Source organism: Lepus europaeus, chromosome 6 (assembly GCF_033115175.1).
Source record: "Lepus europaeus isolate LE1 chromosome 6, mLepTim1.pri, whole genome shotgun sequence".
NCBI classification, from domain to species: domain Eukaryota; kingdom Metazoa; phylum Chordata; class Mammalia; order Lagomorpha; family Leporidae; genus Lepus; species Lepus europaeus.
This window is the reverse complement of record NC_084832.1, coordinates 77,760,580-77,786,342: the sequence shown is the minus strand read 5'-3', so window position 1 is coordinate 77,786,342 and position 25,763 is coordinate 77,760,580. Positions and strand designations below refer to the sequence as shown.

Sequence of the window (25,763 nt, the reverse complement as noted above, 5' to 3'; positions counted from 1 at the left end):
TCTAGAAATTTATTACCAAATTACAGCCCACACACAAACACAACTAAGCTCGGGAGACCAGCAAAGCACCGCACAAAATATAAGGAAAAAAAAAGTGTCCGATGATTACAGTTCAGAAACATCTTTTATTTCTTTTCTGAGTTTTTGTTTGTTTGTAAATTAGGTTCCAATACTGGAAGACAAACACTGAAACAGAGATCTTAACAGCACACTCACAGACCATTGTACCGTGTTGTGTTCCTGCTGGCCCGTTTGCCACGGCGTTCGCCAAAGGTGAGGCCCGCTGCCACGCACTGGAGTGCACATGCCACTTGGTTCTTCCACTTGGTTCTTCTCGAGAGTGTGCGCAGGACTCAGGGGCTCCCAAACTGTTCATGTTGTCACGTTAGTCCGTACTCACCAGCAGGTGCACATTGTGTTTGAAACTGCAACACAGCCAAACGACCAAACAGGCTACAGCAGGAGGGGAAGGACCTCAGACACTTCACAAAGGCTTAATTGGGGTATATGGTTTTGCTGAAGAAACACAAAATATCCTAAATAAAAATTTCAAAATTAACAAAAACAGCTAATGCGAGGCAGGTGGGAGCAGGAGAGAAGGAAATGCTCAAAGGAGCAATCTGAACACGGGATGAACTGACTTGAAATCAACTCACTGTGCCCTAAAACTAGGCCTGTAAACTGAGGTAGACTCCAGGAATAACGTGCAAAGACCCAGGTTTCCAAAGGGCGGTATTTAGTCACTTCAGACTTTGCAAAGGAAAAGTGCATTTCATATTTGAACATAAAGTCAGATGCAACTTCTTTCATAGGGGGGAACTTTATATTCATTCCCTATTTGCTGTGCCAAATTTGCAAATGTACAAAACTTACACAGTGCTGGTAACAAACCAATACCTAAGTTTTAGTTCTGTTTATTTTTCTCAAGAAATGAAAAAAGCAAAATAAAAAAAATTGGGACATGACTTTAGTATTTCCTCTGTTTTTATTACCAAGTCACCCGGAAACTTAGAACCATCATTAAAGCTAAGGAATTGCCGGCTGCCAAAAGTTGTAATGAAAATTCAAGGAATTCTTGTTCATGAGATGGATGCTTTAAAAACACACCTATTATCTTAAGGATTTGATTTTGTAAAAAATACACAATGTCGACATTAAGAAATAATATTAAAAACAAATGTACAAAAAAATTAAATAAATAAGTATGAAAAGCTTTAAATTATAAATAGGTCAACTTAAATAATTATCAGAGTTCTCAGCTTTTGCTACAAAAAATAACTAGTGCAGATGAGAGTACAACAATTGGGGTTTAAATATTTTTAACACCCTAACATGACCCTCATATGTAATTATTACTTCTTCCTACTATGAGAGTCTTAGATTCACAGAAATATTATGTGCATCACAAACTAAGTGGCATGTAAAAGTATTACACAATCAAAACTGAAGGAACAAGAGACACAAAAAAAGAAATCAGAGCAGTTATACATTTTTCATCATACGCACAATGTAATTAACACAGCCTTTTCTTGAAAAAGGTCAGCAGACACCCATAATATTTTATGCCTTCCATACAGGATACAACATAAGGTGATTTATGGTTAATAAAAAAGATATAAAAAGAGTGGGAATCTACCATCATGCAAAAAAAAAGAAGACTCAATATCAAAGACAATGCTGAAGGAGCCACAGTGCACTGACACAGCCTGAACGCCTGCCTGCAACCTCTACTTTATCTAGAGTTAAGGGAGGGGGACGGAGACACGCAGCCAGGGGAGCTGAACAGGGTTTTACAGTTCTCAGCACAGATTCAGCAGGATATGTAGGCACTGACTTCCTATGAAGGAATTCGAATGAACTCAAGCTATCCAAAACCAGAGTGCCTATCACTGCAACATGGGCAGAGAGAGTGACAACCACACCACCAATGTGGGCTGCACACACACGGATGCACCTGTGTGTCCATTCATGGCTGACTTGCCAGATGCTTACTTGCTTACTTCTTCAGTCATCAGTCACTTCAGCCAATTTTTGAGCATCAAATATCACATCACTAAAACTGAGAATCAGGAACTTTCAAACAAAGCCCTGGCCACACAGCCAGAGTGCGGCATGCTTTCCTTTTCAAGACATCCTGGTATTTCTGAAGACAGGTCGGCAGCTAATGTGTGTTCTGGTCATTCTGAAATGACCACACTGGTGCTGACCGGAAGATAACGTCACGATGCCATCATTGGCTTTCTCCTTGGATCACTGCAAGGTGGCAGCCTGCATTAAACAGCCATTTGTCTGCTCCATGTCACCAATATTCATTTCCTTCAGAACAACAAAAACGGAATTCGGAGAGTAAAATGTTTTCAGTGAATACATAACACACTTACATGTTTACATGCTTACAAGACATATGTAGCTCTGAAAATGATAAAAACCAGCTCATTAAAATAAATCCGCAACAGTCATATCGTTCAAACAAACGGCATCAGTTCTCATTTTAAAGCACACCAAAGAAGGAAAAAGACTTATATGTATTATCTTCCCTAAGGACACCAGACTGCCTCCCCATCTATGATCTGAACCCTAATTTCAGAAGCACAAAGCTGAGAGTGATCAGAAAAGGGGCCAAGTCAGAACTGTTCTGTCTGGTGCAGCTTCAGAGCCACGGAGCTTCCCACTGGTCCTGTACACAGCAGGCAACCAATGCAAGTCTGCCCGATGCAGGGACTGTCTTATCAGATATCTACAGAGCAGGATACACACAACCTAGTCTCCGAGTCGCTGTGTCGCAGAGGAATTACACGAGCCAAACACTGCTGCTCTGATAACACATCTGCTATTAGCACATAAAACAAAACTGAATGGCTCTGTCTCACTCGGAGTACGGCAACACACTGTCTTGTGCAGTAAAGACCATGTATACACAAGGAATGTTAAAGCTTGGGTAGAAAACCAAGATCCTTCAAGGGTTTAAGATAGACAGAGTCCACTGATAGAGCAAAATGAGAAACACAGGAGAGACAAAAAGCACACTGGACTCACTAAAGATAAGCTTCCAGAAGTCTGAGTCTCCAAATACTGCCTAACTGGTAATAACACAATCACAATTGCCATGTTGTTATCCATAAAGAATTCAGGGCGGAAATTAAATGCATGCCAAGATAAATAATACAAAATTTGGCAAAAGTCTAACTAATCAATTAAAATACTACAAGCAAGTTTGAACAATTACAACACTAATGTTTCAATGACTGTCCCTAAGATGTAGGAAAAAAAAATACATTACTAGATGGTACTAGTTCATGGGGTCATCCTAATGGGGTTACTCATTACTTCATTTAAAAGTTCATGAATAAAAGAAAACTCTCATTTCAGTTTTTAAGATAAATTAATTCAATTACAGTGAAATCATGATGCCTTATGATGTGAACTCTTATAATCCGTGTCTCAAAGGAAAGAGGTGATTTATAGCATCAGATGAACACTGGAGTTTAAGGAGTCAGACAAAAGTTCTCTGGAAAGAACATAAGGCATTAATTATAGTTATTAGTAGGGAAACAATAATGAAATCTCTTAAGCAAGATTTTAAGGGTTTTTTTTTTAAAGTATGTAAAAAGTTACATTATTTTTACTTTTAAACCACTAAATGCTATCAAAAAATGAAAATTCAGGATGCCATCAAATTATATATTTTAGAAAGCTTGATCATTACAGCATAGATTGCCCAATAATCAAAATAGGATCAATGTATTACAAACTAACAATCGGATACTCTCTCTGTGATTAGATATATGTCATTTACACTCTCTGGTTTCTTTATATTGTCTAACAGAAAGAATATATGAACTGAGTGAGTGTGTCAGATTTTTATCCTAATCTTACTATGCGTACAAGTTCTCAACCTAGACAAGGAGAAATTCTAAATATTTAAAATGAGTTACTCATGTATGATGCTGCTTTGTTAAACAAGCTGTCTGGAAAATTGTGAAGATTTTGTTTTGCAATAGCCGTAAGAGAGTGGACTTCTTGAGAATGTCACAGAATCTAAAATACTGCAGTTGAACTCAACAAAAATCAAGTGATGTTGCAGCAGAACAAAATCGCGGCTCTATTTGAAGATGATGAAAAAAAGGCTGAAAACAAACTTTTCAGAAGTCTAGAAGGTAAAAGTGCATCTCATGGAATCAGAATATTGTTCCCACCTTCCCAACATGAAATGTAAGAAGTACACCAAAAAATACTTAGAACAGAGAAACAACCTAGCAGAATGATTTAAAAAATGACAGAGTATTGGGTTATTCCTCAATAAAGCTCAAGAAATGACTGTACAGCTGACAGAATCAATGGTGGGGACAAGGAAGAGTAGGGAATTTAACTATATGATAGACTCTAACAGTAATGATCGAATCCGAAAGGCTTAGCTAGCAAATTCATTCGTTCCTCCAAAGTTTACCACCATTCGTCCCTTGACAACAATGAATTTCACACAAACCCGGTTTTGATGTTTAAAGTCAATGTATAGGTCCCTCATGTTCACAAAGGTAAAACTCAAAACAACCAAGAAAAAAATAATACAGAAACAAGTGAGAGACGCAGGTCCTTCTACATCTTTTGAAAGCCAGTTCCCGCCACCGTCCACAGCACTTTCTCCGGTCTCGCTGCACGCTCGTGACTGCAGCCAATGCTAGCGCACGAAGACATGGAATACCAGCGCAGAGCTGGGAAGGAGACCGTCAGGCCCTCTACATGAGCTTTCCTTATTTCTCAACTGCATTTAGGATTCTTTGTTCTTTTTTTTTTTTCCTGTATGTGAAAATCCAATGAAAAATTCTGAACCTGTTTTTTAAAAAAAAAAATTGCAGGAATTTTTTCACATTTTTATAAATAAAACTACCAGAAATCAAAGAGCTGACAAAAATTCAAGCGGATCCAAATTCAACCATCCATTTCTCATACTTCTCCAAGTCTGCAGCGGAAACAGACTTGGCAATTTTCTTAAGGGCCAGCTCGAAGTCTCCTCTGGTCACGGGCATCTGCAGCTCCTCCTTGGAAAGGGCGCGGATCTCCTCCGGACTCAAGCCGTTGATCCGCCGCCTCATGGCCATTAAGGAGGCGTCCCTAAAAGTACACCACAGTCAGTCACGGGCCACTTCTGCAAATGCGTTAAACGCTCTCGTTCCTAACAAGGTTCCTGAAAAACATTCAAAACACTATGCTTTTTATGATACTGCTTAGAAATGTTCAATTGACATCTTGAAGTTAAAACAGGCTTTAGATCATGAACTGTACAGTTAGCAAACCCTAAACATCTAGGTTGAGCTGAGATAGCACCGTATTTTCTTTTCTCCACCTGTTTATCAAAGACTGCCAAGAAGTTCAGGAAAGTGAAATAAAATTTTGAAATATTAAATTACACACTTTGAAGTGAACATAAGGTAGCATTAAGATAATTCAAAACTACATATGAATTTGTCTACGGCCTAGTCAGAGGGGTAAACTCAGGAGCCTCTCTCTGGAACAAGAATACATTCACAATACGGTAGATGCGGAATTCCCTACATGGAGTATTTATTAGCAACTACAGGTATAAGCTATGGCTTCTGCTGATCCCACTTCAGCTCTGTCTGAAGTAAATAAATGTGAAGGTCTGGAAGAAACGGATGATTCTAGCTCACAAAAAGTTATCAGGAAGGCAGAGCCAATCAAAACTTCAATATTTCTACTATTTCACTTCAGCGATAGTAGGCACTCTGCCGAGTTTACTGAGTTGCCATTAAGGCTAAACCCGCACAGGGAAAACACTCGAAGAAAGGTGAGAAAAACAGGCTATGTTACGGTTTTTAAATAAAAGCTACTGAAGTCAATTCAAGTATTAAGCATGGTTAGGAAAATATGAACTTAGAAAAAAAATCCTCTTCACTGAGTGATGCTGAGTTGCCTAAAAATCATGACACCTCTGAATGGAAAGGGAAACTTTACAGCGCGTGAGTGAGTGAGCGTCTGTGTATCTCCCATGGCCTAAACTGATCAACTCTGTTCGTCTTCATGCGGCCAAACAGTGCCAACCAAAACCAAGGGACGCCACTTTGCCTTGATGTAGCTGAATTAACCTTAGGTTGCCAAAGTCATCACTACTGAGGTAGACACATAATTATTTCTTAAAAATCAAAGAACCAAAGACATATGTGACCACACTGTTGTCTACTTATTTCTCTAACAATAACCAACGAAGGTATACAGGAAAAAAAAGACAACTGGGAAGACTCCAAAGAAACTGCTGCTGCTGTCACATGCTGACCGCCCTGACCTTTCCCGCCAGCTCGCTCAGCGGTAGCTAAGTCCCAGGGCGCCGAAGAATACCTGCACACGTTAGTTATGTCAGCACCAGAATAGCCCTCAATCTTCTCGGCGATGTCGTCCAGCTCAATGTCCGGATCCAGCTCCACCTCGCGAAGACTGATCTTCAGAAGCTCGGCTCTTCCTTTTGCTGTGAGGAGATTGTTGTTGTTAGATGCTTTACTTTACACATCCCTTTGCTGGAAAATCACGTTAGCATTGAGGAAAAGAGAGAGACCAACGCCAGGAAGGGTCTGAATTGAGAGCCCACTGGTGCGGCCAGTGCCCTGCGTGACTCCCGGAGCCATCTGAGTTCCCATGTGCCTCTGCTTCGGTAACTGAAAACTGAGAAGAAAATTCAGTTTCCCTCACAGACTGACAATACCTGCTAGGGGAACAAAGGGTCTGAGCTCCTATCCAAAAAGAAAACAAACATTAGTATTCAAGCACCACAAACGCCTGAAATAGAAAGTACTTAGCTCCACTTTACCAAGTGAGGCTGCTGGCGTGTAACTCCTGTGAATTACTTTGCTCACTTTTTCGTACAATACAGATTTCCACAACTCTCACCAGCAGTTCACAAAATTTCCTGGAAACCAACGATTGGCACAAAAAGCTCATTAATGTATTTTTTACTTGGAGGGCCAAGCCTACGGATATTTGATGTTGCAGTATGATTTAAATGTATACTGAATAAGTTCAGACAAATCAGAGAATTTTTTTTTTAAATAACCGATCATGCCTGCCATTTCACTATTGCTTCTGGTGGCAAATCTGACTAATACAGCGCACTAAGATGATGTGTAAGAAGTTTATCTGGCTTGCTACTGTTTCCTGAAATACAAAATAAAACTTCCTCAACTATTGTTTCAAAAAAAACCCTCAAATCTATGGGAAAAATCGAGGCTCTCGGTTAACTTTCACAGAGGTGCACCATCTGCTAACATCTTGCCACCATCATTCATTCGAGAGCTGTCTCCTCTCCGTCCCCCCTTTTGTGCCAGCTGTTGGATCAGGATACTGCACTTGGAATCCTTCAGCGTGGACCTCCTTAGAACAGAGAGATACGCAGGATTATCCGCCTCATGAGGAAATTTAACATTGGACATTAGTATCGTCCAACACAATTCAAAGTAAATGTTCCCATTTCCTGACTTTTTTAACTTCACACACCATCACATGGTGTATTTAGTTAGTGTGTGTCCTCAGTTCTCTCTCATTTCAAACAGTTCCCCAGGGTCAGGTTTTTGTTTTGCTTTGTTTTTCACCACATTGATAATTCTTCCACAACTGATCTTACTAAGCCAAGACATCCCAGCAAAGATCCTCCTCACAGGTCCGCATATGGAATCTGACAGGCAGACTAGAATTTTTGTGAAAACGGAAAGAACCAAGAGGCGACAAGACACTCGAGACGGACAACAGCAGGGTGAGAGGGGCTGTCACACAGGACTGCAAGACAGGTGGCGAGCAGGCCACAGGGTGAAGCCGCTGCGACACTCTCGTGCAGACAGAGCAATGTGTCAGGATACAGACGAGGACAACCAGAAGCGACCCGAGCATCCCCTGCAGACACCTGAGCGGGGAAAGATGTTTCTTCTCCATGGACAATGACAGAACAACTGACTATCCACCCGGAAACTATGAAATAGGGTCCTATCACATACTGAACCCAAAAAATTGTGCCAGGTACATCACACCTAAATACAAAATGCAAAATCACATGCATTTTAGAATACAGGAAAGAAATCTTAACCTCAGGAAAGAATTCTTAAAATACAGATTTTAAGGAAGAGACTGAAAAACTGACTACATTTAAATTTGGAACTTTTATATTCATCAAAAGGCAGTAAGCACAGTGAAACCAGACAAGGCAGAGTATGAGGGCATGGAAGTAATGAAGCACTTGTCTCCAGAGCATTTAAATTCTCTTACAAATCAGTAAGAAACAGGCAGACTACCCAACAGAAAAACTGCCAAAAGATTTAAACAGATATATCAGAAACTCCAAATGGCCAAGAAATAATGAAAAAGATACTGAAATTTTTTTAGTGACATTTTTTAAGTTGTATTTAGGAATACAACTTAAACCACAATGAGATAACTGTGTGCACCGACCGACTGGTATAAATTAAAAAGTCTGGCACTACCAGATGTAGGAGACGCAGAACAAGAGCTGTCATATGCATCTACAGGACTCTGCACTGGAACAGCTACCTTGGAAAACACTGGACTCACCCACTGCTGCTACAGATATACACTACGGTCCAGTGATCTACTGCCAAGATGCAATGCTCCATCCTGGCCTGAAGAAACCCAGGCACTGTCACCATTACGCACGGGCAAGGACATTTTTAGCAACAATGCTCATAATAGCCCCAACTGGAAACAATCAAAATATCCATCTCATGATAGGACAGACTGTGACGTCATCACATCATAGATTCTTACGCCGAAGTCCTAACCCCCGTAGCTCAGAGTGTGACTGCATTTGGAGACAGAGCCTTCACAGAGGTCATCAGGCTGGGCCCCCAGCCAACAAGACAGGTGCATTTCCAAGAAGAGGAAACTGGGACATGGACATACTCACAAAGGCGTGGGAAGGAGACAGCCGCCCGTAAGCCAAGGGGAGAGGCCTCAGAATGAAGCCGGCCCTACCAGCACCTTGCTCTTGGGCTTCCCAGCCTCCTGAACTGTGGGCCCATCAACATTGGTTGTTGAAGCCTCCCGGTCTGTAGTACCTGCTAGATCAGCCGGAGCCGACTCTCACAATGGAATAGGACACAACCACAAAAATGAACTGCACCTGCACATGACAACAGGGATGATCTTAAAAACAGACTGAGCAGAAGCGGCAAGACGCACATGGACACAATCAGAGTGAGCGCATGTATGTGCAGTTCAGCAGAAGGCTAACGTGTGTGTTTGGGGATACATTCTTAGGAGACAAAGTTTTAAGGAGAAGCTGTCCATCATTCCTCTGAAAGGACTAACAGTGACTGGCAGCAGGGCAGGAAGGGAGCTGTGAGAGGGAGGGACACACCACAGGGCTGCAGAGCCCCGAGGATGCTCCATTCGTGCCCTACAGGGGTTCTATGGTTGTCCGCTTTGCCGATTACCAGATACGCAGGACACTGTAATAGATGTTTCAGTAACTGCATCTCTCTCTCTCTCTCTCTCTCTCACACACACACACACACACACACTGCAAAGCAACACCATGAGTAGCTGCAGTGAAATGACAGACAAGCAGGTGTCATCTGGCATTGCCAGAACCAAGAAAGGGCAGAGAATCTTCACCTCTAGAGCTCTTAGTCCTGGGAACGCCCATCCTTGCAGTTCACAGGGGTGGGCACACCTGCTCAACAGGTAGCTGAGAGTGCCATGCTCAGGTGGATGGCAAGGAGGGAGGAGGAAGCACGAGGGAGGAACTCCCACATCTACTGCACAGAATGCTGTATTCCTGATGCTGCCTAAGAACCAATGCTTTTTTAAAAGTTTTATTTATTTATTTATTTGAAAGGCAGAGTTACAGAGACAGAGGGAGGGATAGACAGGGAGAGAAAGAGAGATCTTCCATCCACTGGTTCACTCCCCAAATGGCCAAAATGGCCAGTGCTGGGCCAGGCTGCTGAAGCCAGAAGCACAGAACTCTATCTGGGTCTCCCACCTGGGTAGCAGGGGCCCGAGCACTTGGTCCATCTTCTGCTGTTTTCCCAGGTGCACTAGCAGGGAGCTGGATGGGAAGTGGAGCAGCGGGGACCCAAATCGGAGCTCACATGGGATGCCGCGGTGGCTGAACCCGCGCTGCCACAACGCCATCCCCAAGAACCCCCAATCCTAACACAAGGGCATCCTGATGCTGTGCTTCACACGGAGCAGGTGGATGCCAGTGAGTAAGCACCACTTAATTCTCACGGCCCCAATATTAGAATACCACAGTGTGTGTAAACCAAGTGCTTTACTACACGCAGCCTGGCCTCAGGACCTAAGCCACGGAGTTCAATATAAATTTTCTCTCAAAAACAAAGTTCCAGACTGCCAACTTCAAAACAACTTTGGGGGCAGACGAAAATGGGAACTTCTTGAAGAAGGTGGGAATTCTGTGCAATGGACTGAGGAAAAATGTAGATGCAAGCTTTGAAAGCAGACCAGCAGTTACACATCTGAAGTCGGGCTCTTGTCTGGTAACCTTGTCAGGTGGGTCCCAGCCCTCTCCTGGGGGCAGCAGCAGAGGGGACTTTCCCCTGACCAGCATCAAGGGAGCTCTGAGGCCCAGCCTCCCTGTACCGGAAGGAATTTCGGGAATTCCAAGCCCAGAAGGCCCTCCACCCAGCAGGCACTCAAGAAGAGGGAGAGGGGAGGAGAAAAGGGGTCTGGGCCCATACCCATATCCAGGAAATCTCCTGGCTAAACAAACACAGGCTGGGTTCTCAGTTCTTAACTGGTCTATCAGGTGTATTTTTCATTAAACTTTACTAACTCACCTACCACAAACTTTGAATATAAACCTGTGCCCATGGTACTGAAGCTTAGTAGAAGGAACCTTCTTGTTCCCTGTTAACTACAAATTTGGGGGCAATTAACTTTTAACACTGATTATAGCAGCAACAAGTCAGAAAATTCTAAGTTAAGATTTATCAGTTCTATAAAACTGAATTAACGATATTTAATAACCTTGTGAAAAGATTTAAGGAGGGATTAATGTGTTAATAATAGTATAAAGACATGCCAATGCTGTATAACACAGTTAATTCATGTTCTAAGTTTAAATAATCATTGTTGGAGGAATCATACAGAGCTTCTTATAATACAAGGGCACTACAAAAAAACTCATGGGAAGTGAGAGTAAAAGATAAAGTATTCTGGTAAGAAAAATTCTGAAACCCATGCATCGGTATCTCACGAACTCCTGGGAACAGGTTCTCTTCCTCTTGAGTACACTGGAATCCGGGGTCCTCTGGGACCACAAGCCTGTTCTGCTACACTGGGCAGGATACTGAGTGCCTCAGTACCCTCATGTCAAACATAAAGCGAGGGGGTTGCTGCGTGGCACAGCGTTTAAGATGCTGCTTGGGACACCCAAGCAGAGCACCTGGTTTGAGTCCCAGCCCCACTCCAGATTCCAACTTCCCACGAATGCACAAGGCAGCAGGTGATGGCTCAAGTGCTTGGGTCCCTGCCACCCAGGTGGGAGCCCCAGCCAGAGTTCCTGGCTCCTGGTTTTGGCCTGGTCAACCCTCAGCTGTCACAGGCATTTGGGAAGGGAACCAATGGATGGGGGAGTGTCTCTCTTTGCCTTCAAATGAGTCAATGAATAAATAAGTAAGTTCTGGTTTAAAAGTGTCTTGGAGAACAGAATCTACCTCATTAGGCAGTCCTGAGCATTCAGTGAGTTAACACATGTAAAGCTGGCCCCTAGTCAGCACTCAGTAAGTGCTCCCTGCACTCTCACCACCACCACTCCATCAGCCAACAGGACTGCGAGGAGACAGTGAAACTCCAGGACAAACTTCTTCTTTTTGACAGGCAGAGTTAGACAGTGAGAGAGAGAGAGACAGAGAGACAGAGAGAAAGGTCTTCCTTCTGTTGGTTCACCCCCCAAATGGCCGCTATGGTCAGCGCGCTGTGCCAATCCGAGGGCCCAAGCACTTGGGCCATCCTCCACTGCCTTCCCAGGCCACAGCAGAGAGCTGGACTGGAAGAGAAGCAACCAGGACAGAATCCGGCGCCCCAACTGGGACTAGAACCCGCGGTGCTGGCACTGCAGGCGGAGGATTAGCCTAGTGAGCTGCGGTGCCGGCCCAGGACAAACTTCTACTGAGAGATGCCTGGGAAAGCACCGGCATAGACGAAACACTTCAGGAAATGAAGGCCACACAAGCAAGGCAGGCCACAGGAAGAAGACTGCGTGGAGTTACGAAAGCTCTTATGGTGGCTTTGAAAAATCCGCGAAACTTAAACAGAAGGAAAGAGAGAACAATCTTGAAATGGGAGCCCATAAATAACGACATGCAAGCAGGAGGAAGCCTGTGTGGGCCAGAATGCAATAAAGGGTAACTAGAAAAGAACGGAAGACTGATAAATGCAGACACAAGGGCACGCAAGGTGTGAAGTGTTTTTGTTTTTGTTTTTAAAGTAAAACAAGGGGCTGGCATTGTGTGACACAGCCGGTAAAGCTGCTGCCTGCAATGCCAGAATCCCATCTGGGCACCGGTTTGCCTCCCAGCTGTCCCACTTCTGATCCAGCTCCCTGCTAATGGACCTGGGAAAAGCAGCTGAAGATGGCCCAAGTGTTTGGGCCGCTGCCACTCATGTGGCAGACCTGGATGAAGCTCCTGGCTCCTGGCTTTGGCTGGCCTAGCCCTAGCTTTTGAGGCCAACTGGGGAGAGAACCAGCAATGGAGGACCTCTCTCTTTCTCTGTGTCTCTCTCTCTAACTCTGACTTTCAAATAAATAAATAAATCTTCAAAAACAAGTAATAAAAAGAAAGACTCTGACACGTGACAGGGAACTAGAGTCACATCACCTAAGATGCTCTGTCGTGCCTTGGTGGCTTAGGGGTCAGTCAAAAACCAAAATATGCACTGGGGTTTTAGGCTAGCCGTTAGAAGCCTGCATCCCACACGAGAGCACCCAAGCTCCCGCCTCCAGCTTCCTGCTAATGCAGACCCTGGGAGGCAGGCTGATGACTCAGGCAACCGGGTTCCTGCCAGCCACATGAAGACGTGGGCTGAGTTCCCGGCTTCTGGTCAGCTCCAGGTATTGCAGGCATTTAGGGAGTGAATCAGCAGTTGGAGCTCTCTCTGTTTCTAATAAATAAATTAAATCGTAAAAATAAAGCAAACTATCATTAAGTGAAGGGGGCTGGACAAATGAGTTCATGGACCAGGGGGCTGCTGTCACAATTTAGATCCATGGAGTGAAGAAGGACTTGAAGAAAGCACATTAGGGCTCCACCTGTGCTGGTTAGTTTGCCTTTGGTTGACCATGACAGATGGTGTTTACTGGGATGGCCACGATCGATGAGAGGCGATCAAACTCCCTCTTCAGAATGTGGGTGGGCTTGAGAGCACTTTGAGCACAGAGAATGGCAGAAGTGCCACGATGTAATCTCTAAGGCCAGGTCAGAAAATGCAGTGCGGCTTCCACTGTATCCAGTGGCGCAATCCCACCTGGCCCTGTGAGCTACCATGTATGGAACCTGACTACCCAAGGCCACGTGGATGGCACAGGCAACGTGCGGGTGCTCCAGAGAGACAGGCCCAACTGGGGACCCAGACATGCGAGTGAAGACGCCAGAGGACCCTGGACTCAAGTCATCCCCGCTGTGCCCATCGGGAATGACGGCAGCAACACAAGTCTGTGGCCCCACTAGCTTTCAGAGCACCTGGTATGCTGACTTTTCTTGCTACCAAGTTCTAATTCTCAGCCTTACAGAAATTTGCCTACTTCTTCATACAAATTACGTAGCTGGCAATGTACCTTTTTGGAGTGGTTTTTCTTGTTTCATCTCTTTCTTCTCTTTATAATGCTTCTTGCCTGATTTTCAATTAAAATTTTCTTTTCATGGCTACTTGTATTCATAAAAAGCCCTTTAATTTTCTGTTTTAATAAGCTCTTCTTTCCATTATATTTAAGCCTTGATTTCTAAACCGTTCTTGCCAGCCTTGCACCTGTCCAGATTTTCTTTATTCTATCTCTTCCATACCTGTTCATTCTAGCAGAGGCTTTGGCCAGAGTTATCCATTTTCATGCAATCATCCTTTCTTGTTTTCTCTCTGAAAATTCAGTTAAATGCAACCTCTTCTATAGAGTCCCACTAAGCCCATCAGTCAGAATTCATTATTTCTCACTCTCCACCTTACTATCACACACTCCACTATTTTTTACTGCAATTAAGTTAATTTTAAGAATGAAATTATTCAAAGTAACAGACCACAGAGCAACAGCCAGGGAAGACAAAGTAAGACAACACAAGAAAATATAAGGAATCTGTGAGCTAGAAAATTCACCAACTATGTTATACAGCCTTGAGGTCCACTTACAAAGGAATCAAGCAATGTGCTATTCAGTTTTAAAGTCCACTAGTGAGGCTTATACTTTTGGCCAGGATGAAATGAGTAGTATCAGACTTGCCCTTCTGTGGTGAACAACTCCAAAGTGAGACAAAACATGAGATGCAACCATTTATGCATCAGCCAAGTCTTGCAAGGAATTTTAAAATGGATTTTTCTTCATTCTTCCAATAATCTGAGTGCTTTAAAGGAAAATGGCAAAAGCCAGACTCCACATGAGGTAATGCATATAATAAAAATTACCTATAAAGAAGCAACAAAACGTGACCCCAAGTTAAGAAAACTTAAAAAGTAATCAATAGAAACAGACAATGCAACGTTAGAATGATGATAGGGCCAGCGCTGTGGTGCAGTGGGTTAATGCCCTGGTCCGAAGCACCGGCATCCCATATGGGCACCAGTTCTAGTCCCGGCTGCTCCACTTCCCATCCAGCTCTCTGCTATGGCCTGGGAAAGCAGTAAAAGATGTCCCGAGTCCTTGGGCCCCTGCACCCATGTGGGAGACCTGGAAGAAGCTCCTGGCTCCTGGCTTCAGATTGGCGCAGCTCCAGCCCTTGCGGCCATCTGGGGAATGAACCATCAGATGGAAGACCTCTCTCTCTCTCTGCCTCTCCTCTCTCTGTAATTCTGACTTTCAAATAAATAAACAAATAGGTCTTTAATTCTTAAAATTTATAGAAGGCATTGGACCTTCTGGTAAATGTTTTCTTAAGTTGTTATCTAATGGTTGAAATGGTTTGCTAAGTATTCATGTGATATTGCTATTGTCAGCAAGCGATCTAGGACTTGCTCCCTCATTTCTCTATTCTAAGCCCAACTTGTTCTTTCATTTCTCTATTCTCAAGGTAGGAAACTAATTCTATTATGAAGGAATCTGTAGGATGCACAATTTAATCTTTAGACCTTATAAAAGAGATGGCTAACATTTTTCTGCAATAGCATAACCAAAATAAGAACTTAAATAATAATCTCATAGCTAGATTCACTTCGCCATCAGCGAAGTATACAGTAAGTAGAAAAAACCTCCCTTTCAGACCAAAGGGAAAGAAAGTTTTAAAGTGAGAATATAATTTTCCTCATGGGCATTGTCTACCTTAGAAAAACTACTACAGAACATGCCTGTGACTATAGACTTGTAGTTCAGGCCACCGAAGATTAGAGATGGGAAACGGGCACTCCCTTGACTTGCATCCTCTGGTCTGCTTTAACACAAACCAGGAGGAAAAGAAAGCTAGGCATCAGAAGCAATGGGTGGCAGGCCTATTAATGGCTGATCTGTACAGTGATCTGCCCTCAAGGAGACCCAACAGGCCAGTCCACTGCAGTGGCTTTCAATGTGGTAAGCCTGGGCTTCAGCAGAAGCCAGCTTGTGAAGAGCCCTGGCAGCTCTGCCAAGAGTTGGATCACTGGAAATGGACCTGCCCTGGAGTCGAAGGATGCCCAGGGCAGAGCCACAGATCTTATTGGCTCTAAGCTGAAAAGCCCTTCACTCAGCCCAACTTCCAAAGGGACCACTGCAGCTGAGAGGATGGTCAAGTAGGGTCAGCAACATTGCAGGCAGAACTGTAAATTTCTTGTTAGAGATGCCACCTGCCTTGACCTGGCCAGCTCTCCTCCCAGGCCAGCCAAGTAATGAAAGTCAACAGAGTGCCTTCCCCTAGGAGGTTCACACCTCCCTTAGGATATACCCCATGTGAAGAGATAGATAGGTCTGGGCCTCTGAATTTACAAGGCCTAAAGCCCACCAGATTATTATCAAGCCCCTTCTATCAGGTTCTATTTGCCTCTCAATCAGAAAACTTAATTGTAGCTTAGACAGCACCTTTCTTAGCTCCTCTAATAATGACTCTGCCCTTTGTTCTAGGCCCTGTCTAGTCCACTTGGGCCTCATTCCTTTGTAATCATAACCTCTACTCTACCACCAATGGCTCTACTCCCAACATGTGTGTACTGATGGTCCTCTTCCCCACTTAATGCTGTATAATTGTTCAAACCTGGTAAATGCCACTCTTAGGATCATTGGTTACTATCCTCACTCTGTCTTTTATGACCTTGTCTAAATATGATCAGAGTCGGCAAACTTGGAAGGCTTCCATAGCCTTGGCAACTCATGACGACAGCCTAGGATGGTTACTGGCGCCATAAACTAGAGTGTCAATTTGTTGGGTCAACAACAGGAGCCACTGTGCACTTGCTCCTCATGTGGGATCTCTGTCCTTAATGTGCTGTACATTGTGATTTAATGCTATAACTAGTACTCAAACAGTATGTTTCACTTTGTGTTTCTATGTGGGTGCAAACTGTTGAAATCTTTATACTAAATTGATCTTCTGTATATAAAGAGAATTGAAAATGAATCTTGATGCAAATGGAAGGGGAGAGGGAGCGGGAGAGGGGAGGGTTGCGGGTGGGAGGGAAGTTATGGGGGGGGGGGAAGCCATTGTAATCCATAAGCTGTACACTGGAAATTTATATTCATTAAATAAAAGTTAAAAAAATTAAATGGCAAAGACTATAGGGCAGTGTATTAGTTACCTGTTTCTGAATAACACATTATACTAAAACTTAGAGGCTTGAAAACAGTTTATTATATTCACAGTTTCTGTACATCAGGAATCTGGGAGTGGGCTGGTTGTATGTGTAAAGTTTTAGCTTTGAGTCTACAGTGGTTAATTTTGTGTATCAACCTGGCTGGCCCATGGTGCCCAGATATGTGGTCGAACATTACTCTGAATGTGTCTCTATAAGGGTGTTGTAGATGAAATGCACGTGTAAGTTGGTGGAGTAAAGCAGACTGCCTTCCCTAACGTGGGAGGGCCTCATGCAATCAGCTGAAGTCTGGAGAGCACCAAAGAGGGGCTTCCCCTGGGAGGAATGTCCCCTCCGCAGCAATCCACCCTCAGACTGGAGCTCTTCCCGGGCTCCACTCTGACAGCCCACCCTGCACAGCTCAGACTTGCCTGCCTCCATCATCGGTTGAGCTGATACACATACATACAAATCCTACTGGTCTTATTTCTCTAGAGAACTCTGACCACTGCCAGGACTCCAACAAAGCTGTGGACCGTATGTGGACCAAGACTACAGTCATCCAAAGGCAGCTCATCCCAAGCTTGGCAAGAGGCTGCAGGCTATCAGTAGAAGCCTTCGATTCCTTCCCACGTGGGCTTCTCCACAGAGTGTGCTCACGGCACGGCAGCTGGCCTCCCCAAAACTGAAAGACCCAAGACAGGGAGAGCCAGGAAAAAACCACCCTTCCTTCCGTCCAGTCTCGAAAGGCAGCTAGCATCACTTCGGCCATATCCTACTCCTTAGAAGCAAATCTCAGAGTTGATCCATATTCAAGGGAAGGGGAATTAAGCCCCATTTGAAGGGTAGAATGTTAAAGAATTAAAGAAAAAGAGAGACAAAGACAGTGAGCCAATGAGGAGGAAATGGAATGTAATGGAAACTATAAACAGGGGTGGGTGCCTGATGCAGCAGTTAAGGTGCCACACATCCCACACTGGACTGCCTGGGCTCACGTCTCGGCTCCACTCCCAATCTCAGTTTCCTATTAATGTCCTCCTGGGAGGCAGCAGGTGATGGCTCGAGTAGTTGGAGGGTCTGCTTTCTGGCACAGTGGGTGAAGCTGCCGCCTGCAATGCCAACATCCCATATAGGTAACAGTTTGTGTCCCAGCTGCTCCTCTTCTGATCCTGGGAAAAGTAGCAGAAAATGGCCCATGTGTTTGGGCCCCTGGTACCTACGTGGGAGACCTGGAAGAAGCTCCTGGCTTCTGACTCTGGCCTGGTCCACCCTTGGATGTTGCGGCCACCTGGGGACTGAGCCAGCAGATGGGAGATCTCTCTCTCTCTCTCTCTGTAACTCTAACTTTCGAATAAATACATCTTTAAAACAAACAAATAAAAAAAGTAGTTGGGTTCCTTCCATCCCTGTGGGAGGCCCAGATTGAACACCAGGGTCCTGGCTTCTGCCTGACCCATCCCCAGCCAGGCAGGCATTCGGGGAGTAAACTAGCAGATGAGAGATCCCTCTGATTCTTCCTGCTGTCTCTTGATGACTCTCTGGCTTTCAAATAAATATACGTATTGTACAATACCAAATGGAAATACGAGGCTTAGAAAATTCAATATTTTGAATGGAAAAGAAAGTGTTCACATTGAAAAGCAGATTGGAAATGGCAGAAGCAAAGGGCAGCAGACATAAACACAGATGAACAGAAATTATCCAACCTGAAGAACAGAAAGAAAAAAGATTGGAGGAAGGTTTAATGGAGCCCCAGTGACTTGAGAAACAGTATCAGAAAGTTCAATCACAGGATATATGCAGGATAAATAAAAAGAAACCCCACAGAAGCCGGCGCCGCGGCTCAGTAGGCTAATCCTCCGCCTTGCGGCACCGGCACACCGGGTTCTAGTCCTGGTCGGGGCACCGATCCTGTCCCGGTTGCCCCTCTTCCAGGCCAGCTCTCTGCTGTGGCCAGGGTGTGCAGTGGAGGATGGCCCAAGTGCTTGGGCCCTGCACCCCATGGGAGACCAGGATAAGCACCTAGCTCCTGCCATCAGAACAGTGTGGTGCGCCGGCCGCAGCGCGCCACCGCGGCGGCCATTGGAGGGTGAACCAACGGCAAAAGGAAGACCTTTCTCTCTGTCTCCCTCTACTGTCCACTCTGCCTGTCAAAAATTAAACACACACACACACACACACACAAAGAAACCCCACAGAGACATATCATAGCGCAACTGCTAAAACCCAAAGATAAATATAGTATGTTCGGAACAACTACTCAGGAAAACACCAGGCAGCTTTCTACAAGCTAAACATGATGCTATCACGTGCCCCAGTCGTTTTACTTACATCTGTTTATCCAAGAGAAATGGAAACTACGTCCACACAAGATCTGAACGTGAACATCCATAGCAGCTTCACTCACAGTGGCCCCATACCCAGAACAACCCAATTAGCTAACAGGAAAGGAATGGGTAATAATCTGCGGTGCACCTCTGCAATGGGACCGTGTGCACCAAGAAAAAAACGACACAGAACAGCACATTTACTCATTATGCTGAGTAGAACACGGCCACCAAATGCATACTGTGTGATCCTATTGATGTGAAATTCAAAATAATCCACCGTGACAACAATCAAGTCCAAGTTGGCCTAAGGAATGAGGTACTGGAGGAAGAGGAAGAACAGACTGCAAGGGGCACAGGAATCTTCCCAGGGTGAGAGGAGTCCTGTGCCTTGTCTGTGGTATGCTTTCAAGCCCGTATGCTACTGTCAAACTCACTGAATTTAAATAGATAAAGTTGATTGTACATAAAGTATTCCTCAACAAAACTGATACAACTTCATTTATTTACTTACTTATTCATTCTTATTTGAAAGGCAGAGACGGAGACACAGAGATCTTCCTTCTACTGCTCACTCACCAAATATCCACAACAGCTGGGGCTAGGCCAGGCTGAAACCAAGAGCTTGGAACGCAGCCTGGTTTTCCCAGGAGAGTAACAGGGACTCGAGTGCTAGAGTCACCACCCACTGCCTCCCAGGGTGTGCTCTAGCAGGAAGCTAGAATTGGAAGCAGAGCCAGCACTTGAACCCAGGCATTGTGTTATACCAAGTGGATGTCCCAAGCAAGCTCTTAACTGCAGAGCCAAGTATCTGCCACTAAAGGTTTATATATATATATACATATATATATATATATACACACATATATATATATATATATATATGTAGCCAGAGGGGAAAATGACACCTAATACACAAGGAAACAGCTACACCAATGCAGCTGACCTCACATCAAAAACAGGCCAGCAGTGGCTTCAGCAAGATATTGAAACAGGAAGCCCCAGGCTTTGATTTCCTACAGAGACAAGGATTTAACAATGTATGATCAAAAAAGTGAAAACTCCAGAAACCAGTTAGGAAGTCACAGAATCTCAGGCAAGTTCAAAGCCTAGGACTACACTGAAATGGGTACGAAAAGCCATTTTATTTCAACCAAGTCAACCACTTCCGCAAGCCAGCACAGCTCTGTGGGACTGGCAGGAGAAGCTGAACTGGCAGCTTTTCCCCTGGGGGAATGACAGGATAGAAGGTATGTCCAACACTGCAGCTTTTCAGGAAGCTCCCAAAGCACTGGCTCTGTCTCACAAGACTTAGAGCAACCACAGGGACGGGGCACACTCTGAGAACAAAGGAAAACTCAGCAGCTCCTTGTGGTAACAGAAACTTGTAAGACCACAGTCAAAACCTGGCACGGCTCCACGTGGTTTGGAGAAGGTATCTAGCTTGTGGCCTCTTGAATGGGAAAAAAAGAGAAGAATGGAACGTGTGTCTAACATTACACCTTTCGATCAATGGGACTGCGTTATTGAGTTCTCATTTTGTTCATGCATCATTTTCTTGACTTCATTTAGCTGTTTATCTGTGACCTGTTATACGGAATTGAGTTCTTTAATATATATATATATATATATATATATATATATATATATCTATTTTCAATTCTCTGTCATGTAATTCACAGAGGTTTTTGCCTTTTTAATTTTAGGGTTGGCTGTAGAGATTAATTTTTCCCCTTTAGTTGGGCCATGTTTCTCTGTTTCTCCATGTGCCTTGTTATCAGACTCCCATGACTTGGAGCACTGACAGAACTGGCACAGCATGGCCGTCTGAGAGGCATGAAGAACAGGAGAGTTAAGCAGCTTGTTCTAGAGGCTACAGTACCCACAGACAGACAGCAGAGGGAGAAAGAGGAAATAAGCACCTGAAAAACCAGCAAACCCCACTGGGAAATTACATACACAAGCCCAGAGAGGAGGCATCCCCACAAAAGGTTAGAGAGAGAGACCACCCCAAAAGCTCTAACTGGGCTGATTGGTGAAGGTCTTCCCAAGCCAGTTCATCAAGCCAGGAAGATGCCATTTTTTTTCAAACACACAGATGACAACAAAAAATAACTAGGCATATTAAGAACCAGAGAAACATGGCCCAACCAAAGGGGGAAAAAATTAATCTCTAGGAAGCAAGCCTAAAAAAAAAACCTATGAATTCTCTGACAAAGAATTGAAAATAATCGTATTAAAGAGCATCACTGCTATATAAAAGAACATAGAAAAACAGCTAAATGGAATCAGGCAAAATGATGCACTAAAAAAAGGAGAGAATTCAACAAAGAGAAAGATGCCATAAAAAAAGAACCAAACAGAAATTATGAAGCCAAATAATAACTATTAAAAAATTCACCAGAGAGGATCAACAGCAAACTTAAACAGGAGTAGGAATCGGTAAACTCAAAGAATGGGCCACAGGAAACTGAGTCAGAGGAAGGGAAAAATAAAAATGAAAAAGTGAAGGAAGTCTAAGGGATGCTCATGGGATACCACAAAATAGACAAACATGCATATTATGGGAGTTCTAGAAGGAGAGAAAGGAATAGAGTTAAATTCAAGATATGATGGCCCGAAACCTCCCAAATATGAGAATGGAAGTGAACCTCCAACTTAAGGTTCAAAGGGACTCTGTGTGGAATGAACCCAAAGAGCCCACCCTGAGACACACACCAATCACACTGCCAAGAGTCAATGAGAACCGTGAGAGATACAAGAGCAACTTGTCATCTACAAGAGAACTCTATGAGAATTATCAGATGTCTCAGGAGAAACATTACAGGCATGACATAATTCAAAGTACGGAAAGAAAACACCTGCCAACCAAGAATACTATACAGGGAAAAACTGCCCTTCAAAAATGAAGACATAAAGACCTGCACAGGTAACAAAAGCTGAAGGAGTTCCTCGTCAAATCAGGCTAAAGGAACGCCTTCAATTTCGAACAAAAGAATGTGATACAGCAACATGTAAGTAAGCAAACAAAAATATAAAGCTCTCTGATACAGCTACATATAATGAGCAAATGTACAATCATATAATCCTGTAAAGGTGGTGCATAAATACGTTTAATCCAAGCATAGAATTTAAAAAATTAAAGCATTAAAAAAATTGTTTTATGTAGTTGAGCATTTGGTCCAGGCTTAAGACACTGCTTGAGACACCCATATCCCGTAGCAGCGTGCCTGGGTTTGAGTCCCAGCTCTGCTCTCAATTCCAGCTTCCTGCTAATGAGCACTAGGGAGGCAGCAGACAGTGACTCAAGTGGTTGGGTCCCTGCTACCCACACAGGAGACCCAGACTGAATTCCTGGCTCCTAGCTTCAGTCTGGTCCAACCTCAGCTGTTGTGGATTTAGGAAGTATACCAACAGACAGGAGATTCTCTCTTTGTCTTTATTTCTCTGCCTTTCAAATAAAAAAACTTAACGTAAAATTATGCATATTGTAATCATTACAGCAACTACTAAAACATACAATTAAGTATAACTAAAAATCCAATAAAGACACTAAAATAGATACTAAAAAGTTAGCTGACCCAAAAGAAATTAGGAAATGAGGTACAGAGAAGCAAACAGAACAAATAGCAAGGTGGCCGACTTAAACAGAAACAGAACAGTAACTATGCTAAGTTCAAATGAACTAAATACTCCAGTTAAAAAGCAGAGACACACTGGATGAACAGCAAGACCAAACTAAGTTCTATGAGAACTGCACTGTAAACAAAGACAGATATAATAAGCAATCGGTAAGCAAAAAAAGGACGGTGAGGCTAAATTAATACCAGAGTAGATAGTAAGTCAAAGGGTTCTGGTAGAGATAGGGAGGCATTTTGTAATAACAGAAGGAAAACAGGATACAGTAATAGTAATTCTGCACCTGCTAACATGATGACTTCAAAATATATGAGGACACAAGCAAAAATTGATAGGATTAAAAGAAATAAACAGATTCACAGTCACATTTGAAGATTTTAAAAAGTCATTCCCACAGGCCAGCGCCGTGGCTTAACACTAATCCTCCGCCTTGCGGCGCTGGCACACTGGGTTCTAGTCCCGGTTGGGGCACCTGATTCTATCCCGGTTGCCCCTCTCTCTGCTATGGCCTGGGAAGGCAGTGGAGGATGGCCCAAGTCCTTGGGCCCTGCACCCGCATGGGAGACCAGGAGAAGCACCTGGCTTGTGGCTTCGGATCAGCGAGATGCGCCGGCCACAGCGGCCATTGGAGGGTGAACCAACGGCAAAAGGAAGACCTTTCTGTCTCTCTCTCACTATCCACTCTGCCTGTCAAAAAAAAAAAAAAAAAAAAGTCATTCCCACTGTGGTGCAGTGGGTTAACGCCCTGGCCTGAAGCTCTGGCATCCCCTATGGGCTCCAGTTCAAGTCCCGGATGCTCCACTTCCAATCCAGCTCTCTGCTTGGCCTGGGAAAGCAGCAGAAGATGGCCAAAGCCCTTGGGCCCCTGCACTCGCATGGGAGATCCAGAGGAAGCTCCTGGCTTCAGATCGTCGCAGCTCCAGCCCTTGCGGCCAATTGAGGAGTGAACCATCAGATGGAAGACCTTTCTCTCTCTCTCTCTCTGCCTCTCCTCTCTTTGTGTAACTCTGACTTTCAAATAGAAAGTTGTACTGATGACCTCAAAGTATGCAAGCAGGTCACCACAGTTGATCTTACCTAAAAGGTCATAGTTCTCCTCATGGGCATGGTCTTAACTCGCAGAAAAATACTAAGTGTCAGAATTTGCCCATGACCACAGTTTTTTTAGCTCACCCTGATATTAAAGAAATCAGGGTTGGGTTGAGCACCCCCTTGACTGACATAGAGGCTGCCTCCTTGGTCTACTTTATTAGAGACCAGGAGAACGAGGAGCAAGCTAGCAGCAGGAGCGATATGAGGATAGGCAACAGGCCAATCTATGGCTTTCTGCACGGTGATCTGCCCTCAAGGAGACCCAGCAAGGCCAGTGCACCCCAAACAGCACCTGTTGCTGATATAAGGAGCCAGGGCATTGGGCAAGCAGCTGCCGCAACAGAAACTGCCTTCTGTCAGCTCTGCCAAGAGCATGGTCACTGGACACGGAACTGCCCTGGGTGTCGAAGGACTCCTGGTTCAGAACCGCAGACCCTGTGGCCCCGAGCTAAAAAGCCTTTAGCTCTGCCCAGCCTCTGCCTAGCTTCTAGCTCCAGCCACTGCTATTGAGGGGATGGCCTAGGGTCAGTGAAACGCAAGTTGCCTATTTCTACCAGCCTCCTATTAAAGCTCTCCTCCTAGTCCAGCCAGGTAATGCAAGTCAACAGGGTGCCTCCCTTAAAGGAGATTCACATCTCTTGCAATTCTCTTCCAGCACCCCCTGGATAGGTCTGGGCCTCACACACCCAGCCAGGCCTTAAACGTCTATCCAATAGTATTAAGCTTAGAGAAAGTCCTCCCTGCCAGTTCCTAAAAACAGGGCTTTCAGTAACAGCTAACTCAGATAGTCCTGCACCTATTTGGACAGGTCCTCACTGAGGACTTAAAGGGACTATCTCTTGAGGGGGGTGCACAATAATCCATAATGTAGATGATTAAATGTAAATGATTTGTAGTCTGTCTCCTTTCCCAGTCTGAGACTCCAGTCTAGAGTCTTAACTTCCTAGCAAAACTAGCTACTAGGTATCTGGAGGAAAACAAAGCATTGCTAGTCCATTAGAGTGTTAATTATTTAACCCTTATCCTCTCCCCTGGGGAGAGAAAACCAGCCCCAGAGAGGATATGGGCCATGCAGCAAATTCCTACTTCTGCAAACTTCAGGCAGTCCCAGCTTTTCTCTATCAGGTTACAAGTTCCTAGATACAGGGAAACAGCACGGTTCCTAAACCAGGCTCTTGACGGGCAGCCAAAGCAGAGCCCCCTCCTTTGGGGAAAAGAGCAAACCACAGCCTTTGCTCAGCTAAAGGATGCTATGGCTAAAGCCCCTGTGCTAGGACTGCCAAGCCCAGAGAAACCCTCCCAGCTGCACATCACTGGGAGGCAGGGAGTCACCTTAGGAGGGTTAACTCAGGATCTGGGACCTGTTAAGCAACCAGTGGGCTACTTTTCTAAAACCTTAGACATGGTTGCACAAGGATGGCCTCACTGCCTAAAGACAATGGCAGCAGCTGCCTTGCTGACAGAGGAGGTATCTAGAATTACACTGGGGCAAGATATCGCCCTTTATACCTCACATCAAATAAATTCTCTATTAGAGCAAAAGGGCTCTCACTGGCTCACAGATAGTAGAATACTAAAATATCAGGTCTTCCTTCTAGAAAACCCCCAGGTAAAAATAAGGCATTGCTCTACACTAAACCCAGCTACTTTAATGCCAGTTCCAGGGGAAAGTGGTCCCCTCCACTCCTGTACTGAGACTATAGATCAAGTCTATAGTCTTGATCTATGCCAGCAGAAGGGACCTAAAAGCCCCCTGACTAATGCAGA

The 25,763-nt window shown here is 44.3% G+C and overlaps 1 protein-coding gene across 5 annotated transcripts in view; it reads right to left on the bottom strand.

The window, feature by feature from the left end:
• Positions 1-5: 5 nt before the first annotated feature.
• KATNAL1 (katanin catalytic subunit A1 like 1) overlaps positions 6-25,763 on the bottom strand; it is a 112,122-nt gene continuing 86,364 nt past the window's right edge. For all 5 annotated transcript variants that reach the window (XM_062194412.1, XM_062194416.1, XM_062194413.1 and 2 more), the window contains exons 10-11: positions 6,355-6,481; positions 6-5,112 (exon numbers count right to left, since the gene is read on the bottom strand). In XM_062194412.1, the coding sequence (XP_062050396.1) occupies positions 4,914-5,112; positions 6,355-6,481 (326 nt within the window). In that variant the 3' untranslated portion in view covers positions 6-4,913. The remainder of the gene's footprint in view (positions 5,113-6,354; positions 6,482-25,763) is intronic.